The following is a 20,668-nucleotide window of genomic DNA, read 5'->3' as shown; positions in this document are numbered from 1 at the left end:
TTCTTGAGAGAATTTGATGAATTTGGAGGGAAAAGAGATTGTGATTTTGGGAATTGTGAATTCTGTTATGAGTTGGTTATGATTAGGAATATATACCTCAGCTTAATCCACACTTAATCACCTTAATTAACAAAATAGAATGTGTTTAGCAAAATGTCATTTTCAAAGCAAGGGCAAAATGGTACTTTCACCACAGGCCAATGACAGCTGTATTGACAGCTCATACACTCTCAAAATATCTGTCATGAGCTGTTGCAACTTGTCTCATCTTCATTGGATGTGTATTTCTCATTTTCCACATGTCATGGCACTTTTATGCATTTTCAAGTCCATTCCAAAAGTGAGTTCTCAAACCATGAGGCCTTGACATGTTATGAGCATTCAAACCATTTCCAAATATCATTTGTGAGATGTTGCAAAAATTCACATTATTTCACAAGTTGGACAATTTTGCCCCTGGATCTTTAACTGTACACTTGAAATTTGACTTTTTGCATTGACCATTTTTGATGAAATCCAATTATGCACCATGAAAGTACATGTCAAATGGAGTTTGTGCATAAAAAGATCACCCAATTTGGACACTCCATGTGGAAGTTATGCCCTTCTGATTATGGGTCATTTTTGAAATGGAATGGACAATAACTTGCCAACCATACATGGGAATTTCAAGTTCTTGGACTTTTTGGAAAGGTGAGACCAAGACCTTCAACTTTCATGTTGAACAAATTTTCATTTGAAGCTTTTTTGGACACGTAATTTTATGGTCAAAAACTTTCCATTTTTGGAAACTTCCATTACAAGTCACTTTCTATTTTTGGCAGTTTCTTGTCTGACTTGATTTTCTCCATTCTTGAGCTTTGACATGTCAAATAACACTTGTTCCAACATGAATGAAGTGTATCCAACTCATTTCCACCTCCCAATCTATCAGATCATGCACAGTTGACCACAGTTGACTTTTTCAACTGATAGATGAATTTGGCCATGCTTAGATCAATCTGAGCTCCAATTCTCTGATGAAACGGCTCAAGGGTGAAACCCTAGCCTCAATTAGCTTCATACAATCACATGTTGATCCCCCTATACATCATAGACCCCATCTCCTGATCATGCCCTGATTGGCCCAATGCAACTGATTAGGGTTGACCAGTGGTCAAAACCCTAATCTCAAGGAATATACTCCAACACTTGATGAAACCAAACCATGATGATGATGATGACTCATTGTAATCAAGATGAAGACCAATATCCTTTGAGAACCATGAAACCCTAATTTGGACCTCCACATCCTCAGATGATTAATGACCAGTCCAATGAAACCCTAGCTTGCACTTTGACTTCCTCATCTTCTGACCAAGACTTGAGAGGATGACTTGCACAATGTAACCACATGATATGCAATATGCAATGCCTAATGACCTAAAAATGATATGTAATATGTTATGCTAGTCCCAAGAGAGGAGGGCAAATTTTGAGGTGTTACATGTACCCCCCATCCTGAAGCCATGTAATAGCGTAGCCTTATTTTCCGCACTTTAATTTTTCCATACTGTGAATATAACTGTCTAGATGTATGCTAATAGGATTGCATGGAAAGATAAATAATCGAACTTAGATAAATTAATTCAAGATAATATATCATTTCCACACTTGCACCTCTAGGGTAACCCTCTCTTTGTTGCCTTACGATATTACGGTCATGTCCCGCGAATGTGGGGATACCCTTAGCAAGGACCCTTTCGATTAAATCATCATCATCCCTAAACAGATAAGTCATAGTCCCTTCGATCAAAAGGTCAATGTCCCTACAAGATAAATCATAGTCCCTCGAACGTTGCCTTCGAATATATGACCTTGTCCCTCGAACGTTGCCTTCGAATATATGACTTTGTCCCTCGATGACCCTTCGTTGTAGCCTACGATTAAATAATGATCGTCCCTTCGAATGCTAAGGTATCCTTACAAATGTTGCCTTCAATGACCAATCGACGACCCCACGGTGTCCCTTTACATCCAAAGGATAAGACTACTTACTTCTCAATTGTAAGGACAGTTTTACCCTCCTAATGATAGGAAATACCTATAAAGACCTTGGTTAGGTATAACTCCTAAATGCTTGCTCACAGCTTAAAATACTTTTCACACCTCACACTTTTCAAAACATCTTTTAGAAAATCACCACTTGGTATACATTCGCACCAGAATCATCGCCGAGTTATATTTTTCTAAACATATTTCAAAATCAAACGAGATAAACACTTTGTATACATTCGTACAAGAATCATTACAAAGTTAAACTCTCCTTTCAAAATATTTTCTAAACACACCACATTTCTCAAACACTTTCTCAAACAAGGAAAACATAAGTGAGTTAAGCAATTAAGAGCCCATGGATAACCATGGATACAAAGGGTGCTAACACCTTCCCTTTGTATAATGTACCTCCCGAACTCAAAATCTAATCAAGGTCTTTCCTGTTCTTTTCCGCCTTTCCTTATTGGATAAAAGAAAAGTCGGTGGTGACTCTTGCTATCCACAACATTTCTTTTCAAAGCAAAAACACAAAGTCAGTTCACCGTATCACAGGCTCCCTTAGAGTACTAAAGATGTTTTGGGTGCTTCACTACGCCAAATAAGGGAAAAGAGGGCGCTTATTTTGGCCTATAACAGCGCTTTTAAGCGCCCTCTAAAGTGGGGCTGGCATAGGTAAAGACAACGCTTTGTTTTCCTGGAGAAAGCGCTGTCTAAAGTGGCCACATTATAGTGCGCTTTCAGAAAAAAGCGCCCTATAGAGTGGTCCATAAAGGGACACCTTAGAGGGCGCTTTTAGGAAAAAGCGCCCTCTAAAGTTGTCAATGTAAAGTGTTTAGAGGGCGCTTTCAGGAATAAGCGCCCTCTAAAGTTGTCAATGTAAAGTGTTTAGAGGGCGCTTTCAGGAAAAAGCGTCCTCTAAAGTTGTCAATGTAAAGTGTTTAGAGGGCGCTTTCAGGAAAAAGCGCCCTCTAAAGTTGTCAATGTAAAGTGTTTAGAGGGCGCTTTCTGGACAAAGCGCCCTCTAAAGTGTTAGTTATTTTAAAAAAATTTGTTTGAAAAACAGTGGATATTTAATTGGTAACCTGTTCGCATGCTGCAAAAGTGTAAAATTCATATTGATTTCATCCTTTAATCCAATATTATACACCATTAATCCATTGATATATACAACATGAATCCATTTATATACAACATTAATCCTCCATATATACAACATTAATATATGATTCTTTGATCAACAATATACAACAACATATTCATGATTTAGTAAAATTACAACAACAATATACAACATATATACAACAACAGCATACAACAACAACATTCCATACATATATGTACAACAATATACAACCTAGCTATATGATTCTTTGATCAACAATGAATTGACACAATTCATCCTTGATTTCATCCAAATTTGCTCTTGAGTAAGTTTTGTATTCCTTAAAGTACTACAATTAAGAGAATAAAACATATTCATGATTTAGTAACAAATTAGATGAAATATTCGATAATATTAAAATAAACCCTAAGTTATTATTCCATACCATTTTTGGGATGTCTATACGATTCAACGCAATGATGTCTCTCATAAATCTCAATACAAAAAATCCGCAATCGACCGAATTATTTTGCTGAGGACACTACACAGAAAAACAAACAATATATATATAGTTAATTTCTTACAAACACTATTATAAGCAAAAAAACAAACACTATTATAAGCAAAAATAAGATACTTAATATATACCTGAACTCTGATCCAGGTAATGTCCTTCCTATTGCGGTATTTCTTTTTCAATCTAAATTTTATTATTGCCCTAACAAAATAAAAACGTATATTGAGATCAATCTGACAGACATAATTAAATATACAAATACACACGAATATTTAGGGGAATTTCACTTACGCGTCAATCGTCTTCTTCATATTCGGATATTTACTCCAATCACCCGATAAAGAATCGAGATAATACACTATTAGTCTCGAAAGATCCATGGCAACCAACACCCAGTGACCACTGTAAAATAAAACAAAAATTTAGATGAATGAAAATTTTCTACGTAAAAGATATACATAGATTAGAATGAAGTTATTAGAAAGAAAATCTAACCCGTTGCCAGAATTAAACGGTAAAAAATACAAACTGGGTGTAGTATTATCGCCGGCCGCCATGAATATATCGACTAGATCATTCTTTACGGATGTTGGATTATTCGTTATTAACGTTGCATTGATACGGGAAGCAGCAATAAAATTGAAACGGTTACACAATTCAGTTCCCCGCATCAATGTTACATACATATACCTTAAATAGAAACATAATAAACATTAGACTACTCATTGAAATGTGTAAATAAATTGTTCAACTAAGTAAATTATAGATTGATCGGAGTACCATATGTATGTATGAATGACAGCGATGCCCAATTCGGTGTGTTCAAAAAGTTGTTGGAAGTCCTCCTTTCCAATTATTTCGAAATGAGCAGCTCCGAAAACACCTTCATCAAAATTTATAGTACGAATGGCCCCATGCATAATATCGGACTCCTCCACCATTTTCTCAAGACGCATCATAATTTGAGATTTTGTCCCGGACGTCGTTGGAATATCCTTAGCAGCGCTTTTCAACTCTCGACCGGGAACCTAAAAATTCATATAAAATAAATCATGACTTTTTGTGATGCAACAGAATCGTTGCGTATATAATTCAATGGGTATATATATTTGTACCTCTTTTTGAGATGCAACCGACTCGATGCGTCTTGAAATCCCTTTACCAACTTTATGTGTGGGTCTTGTAGGAGTCTAACATTACCATATAATTGATTAAATATCATAATTGTAGCTGAATTGAAATGTGAATACTAAATATTCATAATCATTTAGAACATATATACCTCGGCATCAGGGAAAATTAGATCTGACGGCCAACCAACAAAGGATCCGACTGCATCTCGCATCAACGTTGTCTCTGAAACAACGTCAGGTAATGGTAGACGGGCGTCCGTATCTAATACGAGGTCAACCGAAACTTTCATAAATCCCACCGGGAGGGGATTATGGTGAAGTAATTCACCCGAAGTATTGTGCACTTTTCCCTTGCCAACCATGCGATAAGTTGGTGACGATAGATACAGCTGACAAGGTGAAATGCCCTAAACCAATAATAAATGTTATTGTTAACTTGTATATGTGTCAAGTAAAAAAGTGCTATTTTAATTTCATAATAACATATATAATTACCTCGGGAAATTTTGGTTGATAATTGATACTAGCTCGGTCACTAGTATCTTTTGCCTCGGAGGCGCACCTTTCCTCTCTATACCTTGCATTCTCGATTTGCAGTTGGAGTACTTGTGCCCTTAACTCCGCCAAGGTCTCCATCACCTCTTTGTTGGTAGGATTTTTTGTTTTTGGTTTTTTATAAATTGACGACGGAGTCACACCAAAACCCTTACCCCTCACACGACCGGAATACTCAGGAACATTTAGTACTCGACTAAGTACGCTTCTGCAATCCTGGACCTCGGTTGAAGGTACGGTTTGGGATAAAGTCTCCTGAAATATTATTAGAGGAGATTAAAATTGAATTATATGTCTAACAAAATTTTCGATATAATTAAAGAAATAATGTTACATATACTTACACATTCGTCATAAACATTTTGGACCGCTTCAACGACAGCCCCATCCTTCCCAACCCGAGCAGCCTTCCATAATACGTGCTCCGGAAGAGATGTTGCGTCACTTTTCTCCTCGGCTAGCTACACATTGAATTAGATTATAAGATCATCAATTATAACATATTGTGACAATGTATAAGCTCATAGCATTTGAATATACTCACAATTCTTTGTTGTAACCGTGCATAACCCGTACGCCCTTTTTTGTACGGATACGCGGGTTTTGATGCCCTTTTCCTATTTTTGTCGCTTACTTCCTGGATAAAAAAGTTTAAGGCATATTAGAACCAAGTAACTTAACAATTGTATAATACCATAATTAATAGACATTACATGGAATTTTTCGTTTCTTCGTTTGGCGACAAAGTTATCCCATTCATCGGCTGAAATAATCTCGGCATACTTCATTGGCCGTTCTCCTTCAACAAATTTTCCTTCCTCATCCTTGAGAAATTTGTTGCACAAAAAGGATCGAAATCCTCGGAGTCTTTTTTCGGCCAATTGAATACAATATTTTTGCCGGCTTTCATCGATGTGAAAGGATCTCTAAAAAACATACAAATGGAGTGTGTTATTATAAAGTAATATTATAACAATATATGGTTAACAAATAGTCAACAAAAAAAACATATAACAATATATGGTAAGTACCTGTATCTCCGACCATATTTTTTCCTTGCCAACCTTCAAGTCCGGACTTCTCCAATTATCACATGTAATCGGAATATGTTGTCGAACAAGGAAACCAATGTAACTTGCCAACATTGAACCGTTAGGCTCAATTAGTTGGTCTTCAGCACTCCAATGTACTTCAAATTTTACACCCTTGTCTCTTGCACGAATGACTGACTTCATAACAGTCAATCCTCGTTTGATTTCTTTTTCAACATTATTACGTGATTCATTCGCGGCATGGGTATCGTCTTGGTTAGCCATTTTATCTGTAATATAGAAATGATTCAATAAGACCCAAGTAAGACAATGATTCAATACGTCAACACATTCATATACCTTCCATTTCTCTCATGTTACAACAATCTAAACTCTTTTTTTTTATCATTATTGAATACAAACTCACACACACCTACTGCATGCAAAAGACCAATGCAAACTTATGGTGTTTGGAACATGAACAAACTTGCATCCATAATCATCAAACTTCCAAGCACAAGCTCAAACACACTTCAAATATATCAGTTTTCAATCAGAAATAAAAAACTCAGTTTGCCCTAAACAACATTAATCAACATAATGCACAAAATGAAAAACTAAGTTTAGAAAATGCCCTAATCAAACACATGAAGAAAGTGAACGGTAACGATGGAGAAGAGAAATACCTTAAAGGTGACGGTAACGATGGAGAAGAAAGTGAACAGTGACGGTGGAAGAGGATAACTCAGTGAACGTGAACGCAGCAGCAGAAAAAGGCGACGGCGACGATGACGGTGAGGGAGAGAGAACGAACGGAGGACGAGAGTAATCGCAGTAGAGAGTAATCGCAGTTGAGAGAAAACCCAGTTACGTAAACGAAATAGCTTATAGAGAGGGAAAATAAAGAGACATGCAGTATATGTTATAATTTTAATGTTTACTAAAGGGGACCTTAGAGGGCGCTTTTGTAAAAAAAGCGTCCTCTAAAGGGGGCCTAAGAGGGCGCTTCTGAAAGCGCTCTCTAAGGCTTTCCAAAAGCGCCTTCTAAACTGGAAATGTACATGGACTTAGAGAGCGCTTTTTTAAAAGCGCCCTCTAAGGGTAACCTTAGAGGGCGCTTTCACTAAAGCGCCCTCTATTGTTGTCCCTCCATTTCCTCATTATTTTTTTTTTGGCTTCACTTTAGAGGGCGCTTTGTTACAAAAGCGCCCTCTAAAGGGGGCCTAAGAGGGCGCTTCTAAAAGCGCTCTCTAAGGCTTTCCAAAAGCGCCTTATAAACTGGAAATGTACATGGACTTAGAGAGCGCTTTTTTAGAAGCGCCCTCTAAGGTTACCCTTCGAGGGCGCTTTCAATAAAGCGTCCTCTATTGGTGTCCCTCCATTTCCTCATTATTTTTTCGCTTCACTTTAGAGTGCGCTTTGTTACAAAAGCGCCCTCTAAAGTGCGCTGTCTATTCTAGTAGTATGCTCCTTATTTTTTCTCTTCACTTTAGAGTGCGCTTTTGTAATAAAGCGCCCTCTAAGGGGCGCTGTCTATTCCAGTTTTTGGCGTAGTGCTTAAAACCTTCCCATTGCATAACCAACCCCCTTACCCAGATCTCTGACATTTTTATTAGTTTTTGATTTGATAAAACTTCTTACTTGGTTTTTGTTCGCTTTCTAACCTTTCCTTTGGATAAATAGAAGTGCGGTGGCGACTCGAATTGTATGATTTACTTTTGATTTAGTCAATAAATCTAAAGGTAACGAATACCCTGCTACACACCAAAATGATCAACGCGAAATAAATTCTCGAAAATATAGAGGTTTTGACCAAATTTTAAAGTAAAAATGCCTGGTTGAAAAGGTTAAAGCTATTCAAAATGTGACCAAAAAATAGTCAAAAAAATAAAGCGAGCACATCAGGTTAAACTACGCAAATTGTAGATTAATAAAACTGACGTCTACAAGCTCGACTTTGAAATTTTTCGCCCTCTAATTTCACGTACATTTGAGAATTAGTTTGACCGGTCTGCCGTAGATCCAAAAAATTATTCAGGGTGACATTTTAGGAATTATGCAACATGAAATGCTTGTTATGCTATGTAGATGATGCAAATGCTCTGATAAATGTATTGATTTATTGAATCAGGATCAAAATTGGGGTGTGACAGTAGGGCTTGTAGAAGATTCAATGGGTGAGAAAAATTCCTCTTAAAATGAAGTTCTTGAAGGGTAAGTCTAGAGTTGCGCATTATATGCTTACTCGAATTCTTTTTCCCATACAAGGAAATCTTGAAGCTATGGTAAAATAGGATGTAGTTCTCTTGTGGTTGTTAAGAGAACATCATCTAACAAATTTGATAGAGGGAATGTTCAACCACATGTCCTTTTAAAAGTAGAATTTCTCAGTTGGACGACCCTATTGAAGTTTGATCACTAAGATTCTGGATAAAGCAGGAGTCGATCTTGCAAAAGAAACTGTTGATACGATCCACTATCATATCAACTCAACATGCCTCAGCAAAATGAAGGTTCATGAATCTTAAGGAGAATTGAGGAGTGATCACATGGTGGAAGAGGAAGATACAAACATCCAACATGCACTAAATGAAGGAGTTTGAACGCGATCTTCTTAATCTCTCAAGGATATCCAAAGAGGTTGTTGACCTCACAAGGAATTCAAAGGGAAAGCCATAGTTGGTAATGATGATTGTGACATCGAGTAGTTGTTTCACTTATGTGTTTACTTTTAGAAATTAAATGCGTTTAAATTCTTGTATTTTCTCTCTTTTTGTACTTTGAATTATATTATGAAATTATTTCCCTTTTTTAGTAAATCATGTGTGATCAATGTGAATTATGTGCTTGTTTATTTATCATTCTTTTCTCTCTTCATTTTCCCGCCTTTTTTATTATACCAAAGGGGGAAAAGTATACTCTAAGAGGGAGAAGGGGGTGGCGTATACTCTCTACTCATGTGAGGGGGAGTTTAACCACTCCAAACTTTACTCTTTTGTTTTCTCTTTTACCACTTCCTTGAGAGATGAGATGTCATCATAAAAAATTGGGAGAATGCAGATCTATATGCTTGCATGTACTATTAAGATGATCTAAAGTAGTGGAGTTTATTGATATCAAAGCGACAATCAACTGTTTGGTTTTGATGATGACAACACCTAATATCCAAAAATATCCAGTGAAGTATTTATCTCTTAAAGATAATTCAAGCGGTCAAAGATTCTCTCAATACCAATATGTTTTATCAAACTATCCTATTGAAGATTTTCTTGTTCCAATGCCTAAAAGACTTACCTTTAAATTCAAGTCATTTATTTTAAGTCAACATTGCCATCCAACAATGTTCGAGTGAAGACTTCTATTTCAAGATTATCTGATGGTTTGGTCTCTCAAATCTCTAATGATGGTAATCAACTTGAAGACATCTAAAGCCCAACCAAGATAAATATTCAAAGCTCTTGTGTGATGATAAACTCAAATATAATGATGCCAAGACTTGAAGCTTCAGAGTTGTGAAAAAGAGAAAGTGTGAAAACTCGTATGGTCGTGTCTGTCTTAGTGACTAGAGTCTTGTAAAGACACATGGTGTTTATAGAATTACTAAGGCAAAATCACACACACACACACACACAAAAAAAAAAAACCTTTAACTAGCTTATCTTAATTTATTAAAACCACCTAAAATATTTTTAAGGCATAGCTAACTGATTAGGGAATTTCCTGACCAATTAGAAGCATGTTCATAAGTGAATAATCGATTAGCCCTAGTGCTATAATCGATTATTCCAGTTTGTAATGCTTATATTTGATTGGAACAAGTCTCTTAATGGTTGATTATGATACTTATTTGACCCATGAATTCTTTCCAAATTTATACCATGATTTGTCCTATAAATAGAGAGTTATCCTACCATTTCAAACAACTCAGAAAATGATATTTGATCCTACTTTCTCATTCTCTCATCTTTTTTATTATAAATCTCTCATTTTTATCACTTAAGTTTTGCTTAGTGCTTTGAGAGTGTTTTTATACTTAGTGAGGATCTTTGTTTCGAGTAAAAGGCATATTTGTAATTTACCCATGAGTGTATTATCTCTTGAGTAAAGTATCTCATGTAAAAAGTTCTTTGGTTGCAAGTTGAACCATTAAAAGCTTGTGTTTGGTTTGAGAATTGTCTTAGAAAGTCTCTGTTTGGTTCCTGGATTTCACCTGGTGCAAAAGCTCTCATTTGGTTCGTGAAGATCATTGAGTAAAATCTCCACAAAGGTTCTTGAGCTTAATCCAATGTAAAATCTATGTCGATTCAAGACCATTCCATATAAAATCTCATATTGGTTCGAGATCAGTTAGTGTAAAATCTCAGCTTGGTTTGAGATCAGCTTGTGTAAAATCAAAGTTAGGTTCAGAGGTTAACCTGTGTAAAACTCTGATTTAGTTTAAAGGATAGTCAGTATATAACACCATTTGGGTTTAGAGGTCAATCCGTTAAAAATCAAGGATAGCCAGTAAAAACTCCAAATTTGGTTAGAAGTTAGCCGTTAAACTTTAAATCCTTGTAAAAGGAGGTTTGTGGACATATCTTATTAAAAACTCTAAAGATAGTGAAAACTCTCAAGAAAAATTTATAGGGAGAGGATTAGGCCACCTTCATTTAAACTAAACATCTATAATTCATTGTTGTCATTCTCTTTCCTTTATATCTTTTTCTTTTCAGTTATTTTCTTTCCTCTGGTTTTTCATTTATATCCTTATTCCGCTGCTTATTTCTTTATTTGACTTGTAAAAGATTTTAAACTTTAATTTTCTTAAATATTTTGGTTTTAATAAATATTTTTCAAATCTTCACAACTCACCCCCTCTTATTTTTGGAGTCACTTGTCCAAGAATACGCCATCCGCCCTTCTATTTGTTTGCTTTTTGATCTCTTTTAATGAGTCATTTCTATCTTGTTGACGAGTTTTAGAATCAATATATTCCCGACTGAATTGGCTCATTCAGTTGACCCGTTCTATGTGGTGTGTTCTTGTACGTCTGGCCATCCCAAGATGGATCGAACTATCAGGGCCTCTGTCGTTTCCAGAGTCATGGTTTCGACGATATCGTGTTGAGGGTTTCACGGATCCTCTAGTGGCATCGGGATCCCCGATCCCATCCTTGTTCCATTTGTGCATATCGACAAGAGTTTGAATGTAGAAACTTCTCTTCGTGTGGTGATTCCCCTCGGTGTCGTAGGCGTTGAGAATTGGGAGGGACGCCATGGTGAAAAACACGAAGGAAGTCTACACATATTTCATCTCCCTCACCGTGGTGTTATGTCACACGTCACATCGAATTGACGTTTACAGTAGACAAGGTCTGATCGTGGAAATTAGCGAGAATTAAAGGTTAATTCCCACAGTCGGTGTCACCGTTGCGGGTCAAAAGTATGATTTTGCTTAAACCAGGAAGCTAGGTTTCTATATGATGTTGTAGACCTTCGGTTCGGTGGATCACGGGGATGAACCTGCAATGTTAGCACTCAAATGTTCAAGTCAGTGATTATAACCAAAAGAGATAGAGTGAAATGTGAAAAGTGCTCCCTCCATTTTTTTAGTGTCACTTTCTTGAAAAAAAAATATTTCTTTTTAATTGTCATTTGCAAAGTTCAAGATAGTATTAACTGCATTTTTGTCAAAATTGTTAGGGGAATTTTTCACAAGGGAACATTGAACATCGTGAGACTTCTTCTTTTTAGAGTAACACCTTTGTGAGAGACACACCACATGTTCACCTAAAACCTTAAAGTGATAGGTGGGTGAATTCTCTCACTTATAAATACTCAAGTCTCCACATTTCTAATCAATGTGAGACTATTATCCATACTACTCATACTTTATATATTCTCAATAAAAATTATCCCTACATAATTATTACAGAGAGAGAAAAAGTAAAATGAATGTAATAAATGATTAAAGATATTATAATTAAAAAGAGAATTATTGTTTAAAAAAAAAAACAGAATGACTATTAATGTACTATCTTATACCTTCCGTGCATCGAAACTGTTGTTGAACTTTTTTGAAATATTAGTAAGTGTTTCTTTATTGATCTTTTGGCTAGTCAAACACGTATGAATTAATTTTTTTATAAAATAATTGTAACAAATGTATAAGTATTTTCATAATTAATCATACAATTATTAATATAAAAAGAGGAAGGAAAAACCTTTACATTTAGGAAAAAAGTTTAAATTTCAATTGTAATTTAAAGATGTAAATTATTATTAAGCATGTGAATATTTAAAAAAAAAATTCTTAGTCCATTTGCTTCATAATATTTGACTTATGGAGAAAAAAACTTGGTCCAAAATAATTGTGTTTATATATATTTTTTAATTATGTGAATATTTTTTAATTATGTGAATATTTTTTATTCCTTATATTTTAATTAAACAAAAAAATACATTATACGTTTGTTTAAATTCAATATGACTCATATATTTAAAGAAGAAAATGAATATACAAATGTATTACATTTTTTTATTGATAGTAATACCGGATGATATTTATCTCTTATTTGCTAATTTTAAAAACTTTTTAAGAGATATCGTTTTTAAAAACTTCTTATATGTTGAGTATGTTCAACTATATTTTTGCTAGTTTTTTATGGCTTAGATTTTATGTCGTGTTATTTATTTTTATTTATTTAATAAATTATCCTTATTAAAGCATATATTTTTAATTATGCATCTAATTAATATTTAAATAATTTATAAAAACAAAATTTAAAGTGAAAATATTATCTTAATTGATATATGTTAATTGAGTTAAATGAATGTAAATAATTGGTTTAAAATTCAATGAAAAGATTTATTTATACTTTTGTATGTAAGAAAATCTCTCTCTCTCTCTCTCTCATCTCTCTCTCTCTCCTCTCTCTCTCTGCTCATCTCTCTCTCTCTCCTCTCTCTCTCGTCTCTCTCTCTCTCTCTCTCTCTCTCTCTCGCTCTCATCTCTCTCTCTCTCTCTCTCTCTCTCTCTCTCTCTCTCTCTCTCTCTCTCTCTATCTCTCGCTCTCATATCTCTCTTCATCTCTATCTATTATATATATATATATATCTATATATATATATATATATATATATATATATATATAATATAATATATATATATATATCAACAATTTTAAAAAACAATTAATGAATTCAAAATATTATATGTATTTGGTAAAAAATTCATACTAAAAACATTTGAGCTTTTTTATTTCTTTTACTTATATTTTATTATGAATACATTATATATTATATTTTCAATTTACTATATTTTATTTTATATTTATAATCAGAATAAATACATCAATACACAATAAATATAATATATTGAAAATTCAATTTTTATTTTATATTTATACAAATTAAAAAACCTCTCTTAAAGTTTTTCTTTTATCTAAAAAAATCATTTACTTTATTTTTAGGACTCAAAGTAATTATCATTTATTTATATTAAAAAATGTTTAATTATAGTTTAGTCCTCCCTTTTTTGTCTTAATCACGGAATTGATCTCCTTATTTTAAATATAAGGGTATTGTTAACTTGTGCCATAACGGCACAAGATAAGAAATTCACTTATAGAATGATTATATTGAAAAAACAATTTAAAAATTAATTTTTTATTTATTTAAATCAATCCACAATTTTCAACATAATATTACTTTCTTTAGTTTTTAACTTGTGCCCTTAAGGCCCAAGTTAACATTACCATAAATTTAAATAGTTTTATTTTTTCTATTTTAAATTTAAATAATTTTGGTCCTTATCTCTTATTTTTTCATTTAGAATTAACGATGTTTCTGATTTTTAAATGACAAGTTACTTGTGAAATATTATATAAACTTATTGTTAAACTTTATAGATAAAAATATAAATTAAAAATATAAGAAAAAGACTAAAACTTTTGAATTTAAAATGATGATCAAAACTATTTGAATTTAAAATAAAAAGAATAATTTCGTAAATCAAACAAAATTGAATGATAAAAACCAATTTAACAAAAAAAAACTATTTGTTTCTTTAAATATGAAGCAGTTTTGAATTATATATATATATATATATATATATATAATATATATATATATTATATATATATATATATATATATTATATATATATATATATATCAACAATTAAAAAAATAAAAACAATTTATGAATTCAAAATATTATATGGATTTGGTAAAAAATTCAGACTAAAAACATTTGAGCTTTTTAATTTCTTTTACTTATATTTTATTATGAACAAATTATAGAGAAAAAAGAATATGCAGTGACATTATAAAATATTTTTACACTGTCAAACAATGAGATCCGTGTATCCCGCCACATCACATTTTTATTTTTAAAATACTGTTATGATTTGACAATATAAAATATTTTGATTGGATGTCAGTGTAATACTTCTTTACACTAATAGTGCACTACCTTTAACCTCTAAATTATATATTATATTTTCAATTTACAATATTTATTTTATATTTATAATCATAATAAATACATCAATACACAATATAATATATTAAAAAATTAAATTTTTATTTTATATTTATACACATTTAAAAACCTCTCTTAAAGTTTTTCTTTTATCTAAAAAAATCATTTACTTTATTTTTATGACTCAAAGTAATTATCATTTATGATATTAAAAAACATTTAATTGAAGTTTTGTCCTCCCTTTGTCTTAATCACGAAATTGACCTCCTTATTTTAAATTTAAATAGTTTTATTTTATCTATTTTAAATTTAAATAGTTTTGGTCCTTATCTCTTATTTTTCAATTTAGAATTAACGATGTTTCTAATTTTTAAATGACAAATTACTTGTGAAACATTACAATTCATCGTATATAAATTTATTGTTAAACTTTATAGATAAAAATATAAATTAAAAATATGAGAAAGAGATTAAAGTTGTTTAAATTTAAAATTATGATCAAAATTATTTGAATTTAAAATTATCAAACAAAATTAAATGACAAAAACCAATTTAACAAAAAAAAACTATTTTTTTCTCTAAATATGTAGCAGTTTTGAATTATATATATATATATATATATATATATATATATATATATATATATATATATATATATATTATATATATATATATATATATATATATATATAATATATATTATTATATAGATTAATTACTATACACTATCAGTGTAAAAAGTTTTACACTGTCGGTTCATCACCATCACCCGTTTGTATTACTTTATAGATTTTAAAATAAAAGTCAAACTTCTTTTAATATCCAACGTCTATAATTAAGTGATGGTGTAAAATCCTTTTACACTGACAGTGTATTTCAATTAATCTCATATATATATAATATATATATAATATATATATATATATATATATATATATATATATATATATATATATATTATATAATATATATATATATATATATTTTAAAATGCACTAATTAATTATTTATCAATACCCTTTTAAAAATTGAGTCAAAAAATGAAAAAACACATAAATGGGCCACAGTTTTTTTATATTAGCAAGTACCTGAAACATTTGTGGCCGGTGGATTGAAATTGTACAATGTAATTTCTAGAGTGTGTAACTTTATTTTTAGCATATTTATTTTCAAAAAAAATCAAAAAATTTATTTTTCATCTTAAATTAATTAATCTAATTAATCAGTATTTTACAAATTTTTTAAATTGACGCATATATATAATAAATAAAATAGAAATAAATATATCATCCATATTAAAGTTAAATCAATTGACGCATGTATATGAAAAATATACATAAATGTCAATAAAACTAAGACATACATATAGCGTCTATACATAGTCATTATTTAATTTGATGTATATTCTTTGTTGTGAATTTTTTTTATTTAAATTTACGTAGTTTAATATATGAGAATGATGATTAATTTAAAATATAAGATTAAAAATCATATTTTACAGAATTTTAACAATTTAATTTCCGATGAAATTAACTATTTTAATATTAAAATTTGAACGTTTTATCTAGATAAGATAATTAAAGAAAATCGATTGCGTGAATACATAAAAATAAAAATAAAAGTAAATAAATTCTATTTCAAATTTTAGGAAAGTAACTACAGTCCTATCCTAATCGTAATTAAAGGAAAAAAGGCACATCGAATTCAGTGCCAGAGGTATGAACGCGCAAAGAAACGGTCAAACTGGTTAACACACAACGTTAAACACACTCATACACCTGACCCATCCGACACTACACGTGTCCCCCGTTCCAAAATATCTACACGTGTCACAATCAAAACCATTCATTTTTCAAATCATGACAAAACCTGATTCGCATAAAGACAAAAACATGAGTAACCCAAATCAAAGCACCAAACCCAACCAAAACCCAACCCATGGTTACGCGCACCACAGTTGAATTGAAATGTACCACACAGCCACTATATAACTGTGATAATCTCACATTCTCAGAACCAAGAGTGAACGAGAGTTTCATTTCATAATTGAGAGTGAGAGAAAAAAAAAGGAGTGTTCTCATTTTTCAGTTTTCAAGATTTTACTGTTGTAGTCTTCTTTTTCACACCCCCCTCTCCCTCTCTTTACATCCCCGCTTCTCTGTATCCCTTTCTGTTAATCATCTGTCTTTCATTCTATAATATTTTTTTCGAGTTTTTCTCTTAAAAAACTATACCCAGAAAAAGTCAGGTGTTTTCAGAATCGAGATCCAGTTTTCTTAATTTTTTTAAAAAAAAAATTATTTTTAATTTTGAAAATTTTAGTTTAATCTTTTCTCATCTTTGAACCAGCCAAGAGGGTTGTTTTTTTATCCCTCAAAGCTTTTTCAATTTTTAAAATATTTTCTGGAACAAAGAGGTTGTCTATTTTAAACCTCTTTCACCAATTTCTTATTTTTTTCCAATTTTTTTTACCAAACACAGGTTAATTTTATCTAAGATCTGTGTTTTTTTAATTTTTAATTTTTTTGATAAATTAGTTTATGGCAGGTAGAATGGATTTCTTCAACAATTCACAAGATCCATTTAATGGTGAGTTAATGGAAGTACTTGAACCTTTTATGAAGAGTTCTTCCACTACTACACCCTCTTCATCTTTATCTACACCTCCTTCTCTAAATTCACACCTCCCTTCAACTTCATCTCCATTTTACTCTTCTACCCCTACCTATTTCACCCCCTCTTTTTCCTCCCCTTCTTTTCCTCCTCCACAGCCCAATTTATACACAGAAAACGGTTATTGTTCATCCATGATGAATTACCAATTTCCCTCGGGTAATTCTTCATCAACCAGCCAAAATTTCATAGGCTTTGAACAACCACAACCAAATTCTGCAATTGGGTTAAACAACTTAACTCCATCTCAAATCAATCAGATCCAAGCCCAGATCCAGTTTCAGTCTCAACAAGTCAATCCAAATTTGAGCTTTCTTGGGCCGAAGCCCGTCCCGATGAAACAGCCCGGTGCACCTCCAAAGCCGACGAAGCTTTACAGAGGTGTAAGGCAGAGACATTGGGGAAAATGGGTGGCCGAGATAAGATTGCCCAAGAACAGAACAAGGCTCTGGCTTGGAACTTTTGATACTGCTGAAGAAGCTGCTTTAGCTTATGATAGAGCTGCTTATAGATTAAGAGGTGATTTCGCTAGGCTTAATTTCCCAAACATGAAAGACCAACAAGGTATGTTTGGCGAGTTCAAGACTTTGCATTCGTCTATTGATGCTAAACTTGATGCTATTTGTGAGAGTTTAGGCGGTGATGATGCGAAGAAATCAGGGAAAGTGGAGAAAAAAGTGAAAGCATCTAAGAAGTGTTTGAAAAAAGAGGCTCAAGTTCAAGTTCAACCGATTGTTGTTGAGGATGATGATAACAATAAGAAGGCTGTTGTTGAAAACTCTCTGTGTTGTTCTAGTGAAGGGTCTGATGATTCTTCTCTACTTTCTGATCTTACTTTTGGTGATTCTGGTGAGCCAGAGTGGGAACAGTTTAATCTGCAGAAGTTTCCTTCTTATGAGATTGATTGGGATTCTCTTTGAAAGATAAGATGATAGGGTTTTAGTGGTGGTGGCTACTGCAATTTGAGTATTTGAAAATTGTAGTGCTGCTTCATTCTTCTATGTTAGGTTTGGAGTTATTTGTATTATTATGTGAAATATGTTGTAAATCTATTTCTACCTTGGTCAGCTGGCTTTTTTACTTGCATGGCTAAGGAGAATGACTTCGGCTTAGGATTTATATATGTATTGATGTTGGTCATATAGTATCTTACATTATTCATGTAATTTGATTCTAATGAGAATACATTTATGTACTAGTACTTTATTACTTATTACTTGCTCGCCTTAATTGAGGTATTGCTATTTAAATCCTTGACTATATTTGGGTTTTGATATGGCTCACAGCAAAAAACGACTTAACAAAATGTTTTACAATTGTCTGTACGGATCGAAATCGTTGCGACCTAACTTGTAACGATCCAGATTGTTGTGACATAACTGCGACAGCTTGTAATTTACATTCTTTCAAGTTGGAGGGCAGGTTGTTTCTTTACTCAGCTAGGTATGCAAAATTGAGAGAAAATTTTGAGATTTTTTAGAAGGGACTAATCAAATTGGAGTGATATGTGAGTTACAATGTTTGTCCTTACAAGGCACCTATTCGACGCTTATTAATTACTCAAACCTTAGACTCACAAGAAATGCATGAATTATGATAACTCTTAGGCCTATTTCTAGCACCTTTTACAAGCAATGCATGAACTATGATAACTCTTAGGCCTCCTTCTACCACCTTTTACAAGCAATGTACTAGTATAAACTACGCATGGTAGGTAACTCTTAGGCCTACTTCTAGCACCATTTAAAAGTGAACTAAATATCTTTTGGGCCACTTTCTAACACCATTTCTTTGAGGTATTGTCTATTTTAAATTTTATATGGATTCTTATTATCTTGTTTAAAAAGATGTTTACATGAGTTGAGATAAACAAATGTTTATAAAAATAATTATTATTTAAAAATTATCAATAATTTATTTATATTAATCCATAAATATAAATAAATGCTGCTATCAATGTATTTAATATAGACCAACTTACACTCGTTTAGTGTCTCCACTATCTTTTAATAATTATTTATAATTAATATTATTTTTTATATTAATACATACATTTTAATTAAAATATATACATATTATTTTATATTAAATTCAAATTTAATTAATCTAAAATAAAGACTATTACATGACCCATTCAGTAAAAATAACACAAATTTTAACATCTCTTTAATATTGTTTTTGTAGTTCTCTTTAATTATATAATAATAATAATATATTATTATATTAAAATTTAAAAGTTTAAAATTATAGCATTATCAACTTTTTATATAAAGTTTAAAATTGACATATTGTCATGAGAGTTATATTTAAAATTGCTAAAATTTTAATTGTTGATAATTTTTATGAATATAAATATCTTCAAAATTTAATGTGTAATTTTGTCTCAAAATATTATATTTTTCTTTTTTTTAATCTCAAAATAATTATAACTTTTGAGTATTAATATAATATGTATTTATTATTATATTTTTATTTATTATATTTTAATTTACATATGTTAATTATAATTAAAAAATATATTTTGATCAATAATATTCATTTTATCATTAAATATAACTATTTTATAAGAAATTACACAAAACTTAAATGTAATATTTAAAGTTAAACAGAAAAAATATTTATATAAATTGCCCCTTTTATTAAAAGGTTCTGGCTCCGTCACTGCAAATACTTACACCTACGGGTGTCAATTGGATCCATAAAGACAAAATTCATCCAATTTATCCACACAAAAATTCATCCAATCGATCCACTACATAAAAACTAAGTTAATGAATTGAATTAAATTCATCCATTTATAAACAAGGATTGATCTGATCAATCCAACATATTTTAATGATCAAATAGATTCTTTTTATCTAATTTTAAAAAATAAAAAATTTCAAATATTAAAAATCTATTTTTTTAGAAAAATACAAAATTAAATTATTTTTTTCAAAAAAAATACAAAAAACCGATTTTTCCCAAAAATTTAAAAATCATTTTTTTTTGGAAAATACCAAAATTTTTAATTTAATTTTCGAAAGTTATTAATATTATTTTTTGAAAAAGAAATGATTTTTAAATTATTTTTTCCGAAAATACAAAAATATATTTTTTTCCCGAAAAAAATTGATTTCTCTAAAAAAAACTGATATTTTTTTCAAAAAAAAATG

At 31.4% G+C, this 20,668-nt stretch overlaps 1 protein-coding gene across 1 annotated transcript; it reads left to right on the top strand.

Moving 5' to 3' along the window:
• Positions 1 to 16,837: 16,837 nt before the first annotated feature.
• Positions 16,838 to 18,726, top strand: LOC127118801 (ethylene-responsive transcription factor RAP2-13). Its single transcript, XM_051049054.1, has one exon. The coding sequence runs from the start codon at positions 17,381 to 17,383 to the stop codon at positions 18,431 to 18,433; it is 1,053 nt and encodes a 350-aa protein (XP_050905011.1). The 5' UTR covers positions 16,838 to 17,380; the 3' UTR covers positions 18,434 to 18,726.
• Positions 18,727 to 20,668: the final 1,942 nt, after the last annotated feature.

The sequence above is a fragment of the Lathyrus oleraceus genome, chromosome 2, assembly GCF_024323335.1.
Source record: "Lathyrus oleraceus cultivar Zhongwan6 chromosome 2, CAAS_Psat_ZW6_1.0, whole genome shotgun sequence".
In the NCBI taxonomy this organism is placed as follows: domain Eukaryota; kingdom Viridiplantae; phylum Streptophyta; class Magnoliopsida; order Fabales; family Fabaceae; genus Lathyrus; species Lathyrus oleraceus.
This window is presented reverse-complemented; position numbering and strand designations above follow the sequence as displayed.

What these genes read in the sequence shown, in the direction of transcription:
- LOC127118801 (XM_051049054.1), top strand. Translation starts at nt 17,381, where the DNA reads ATGGCAGGTAGAATGGATTTCTTCAACAATTCACAAGATCCATTTAAT.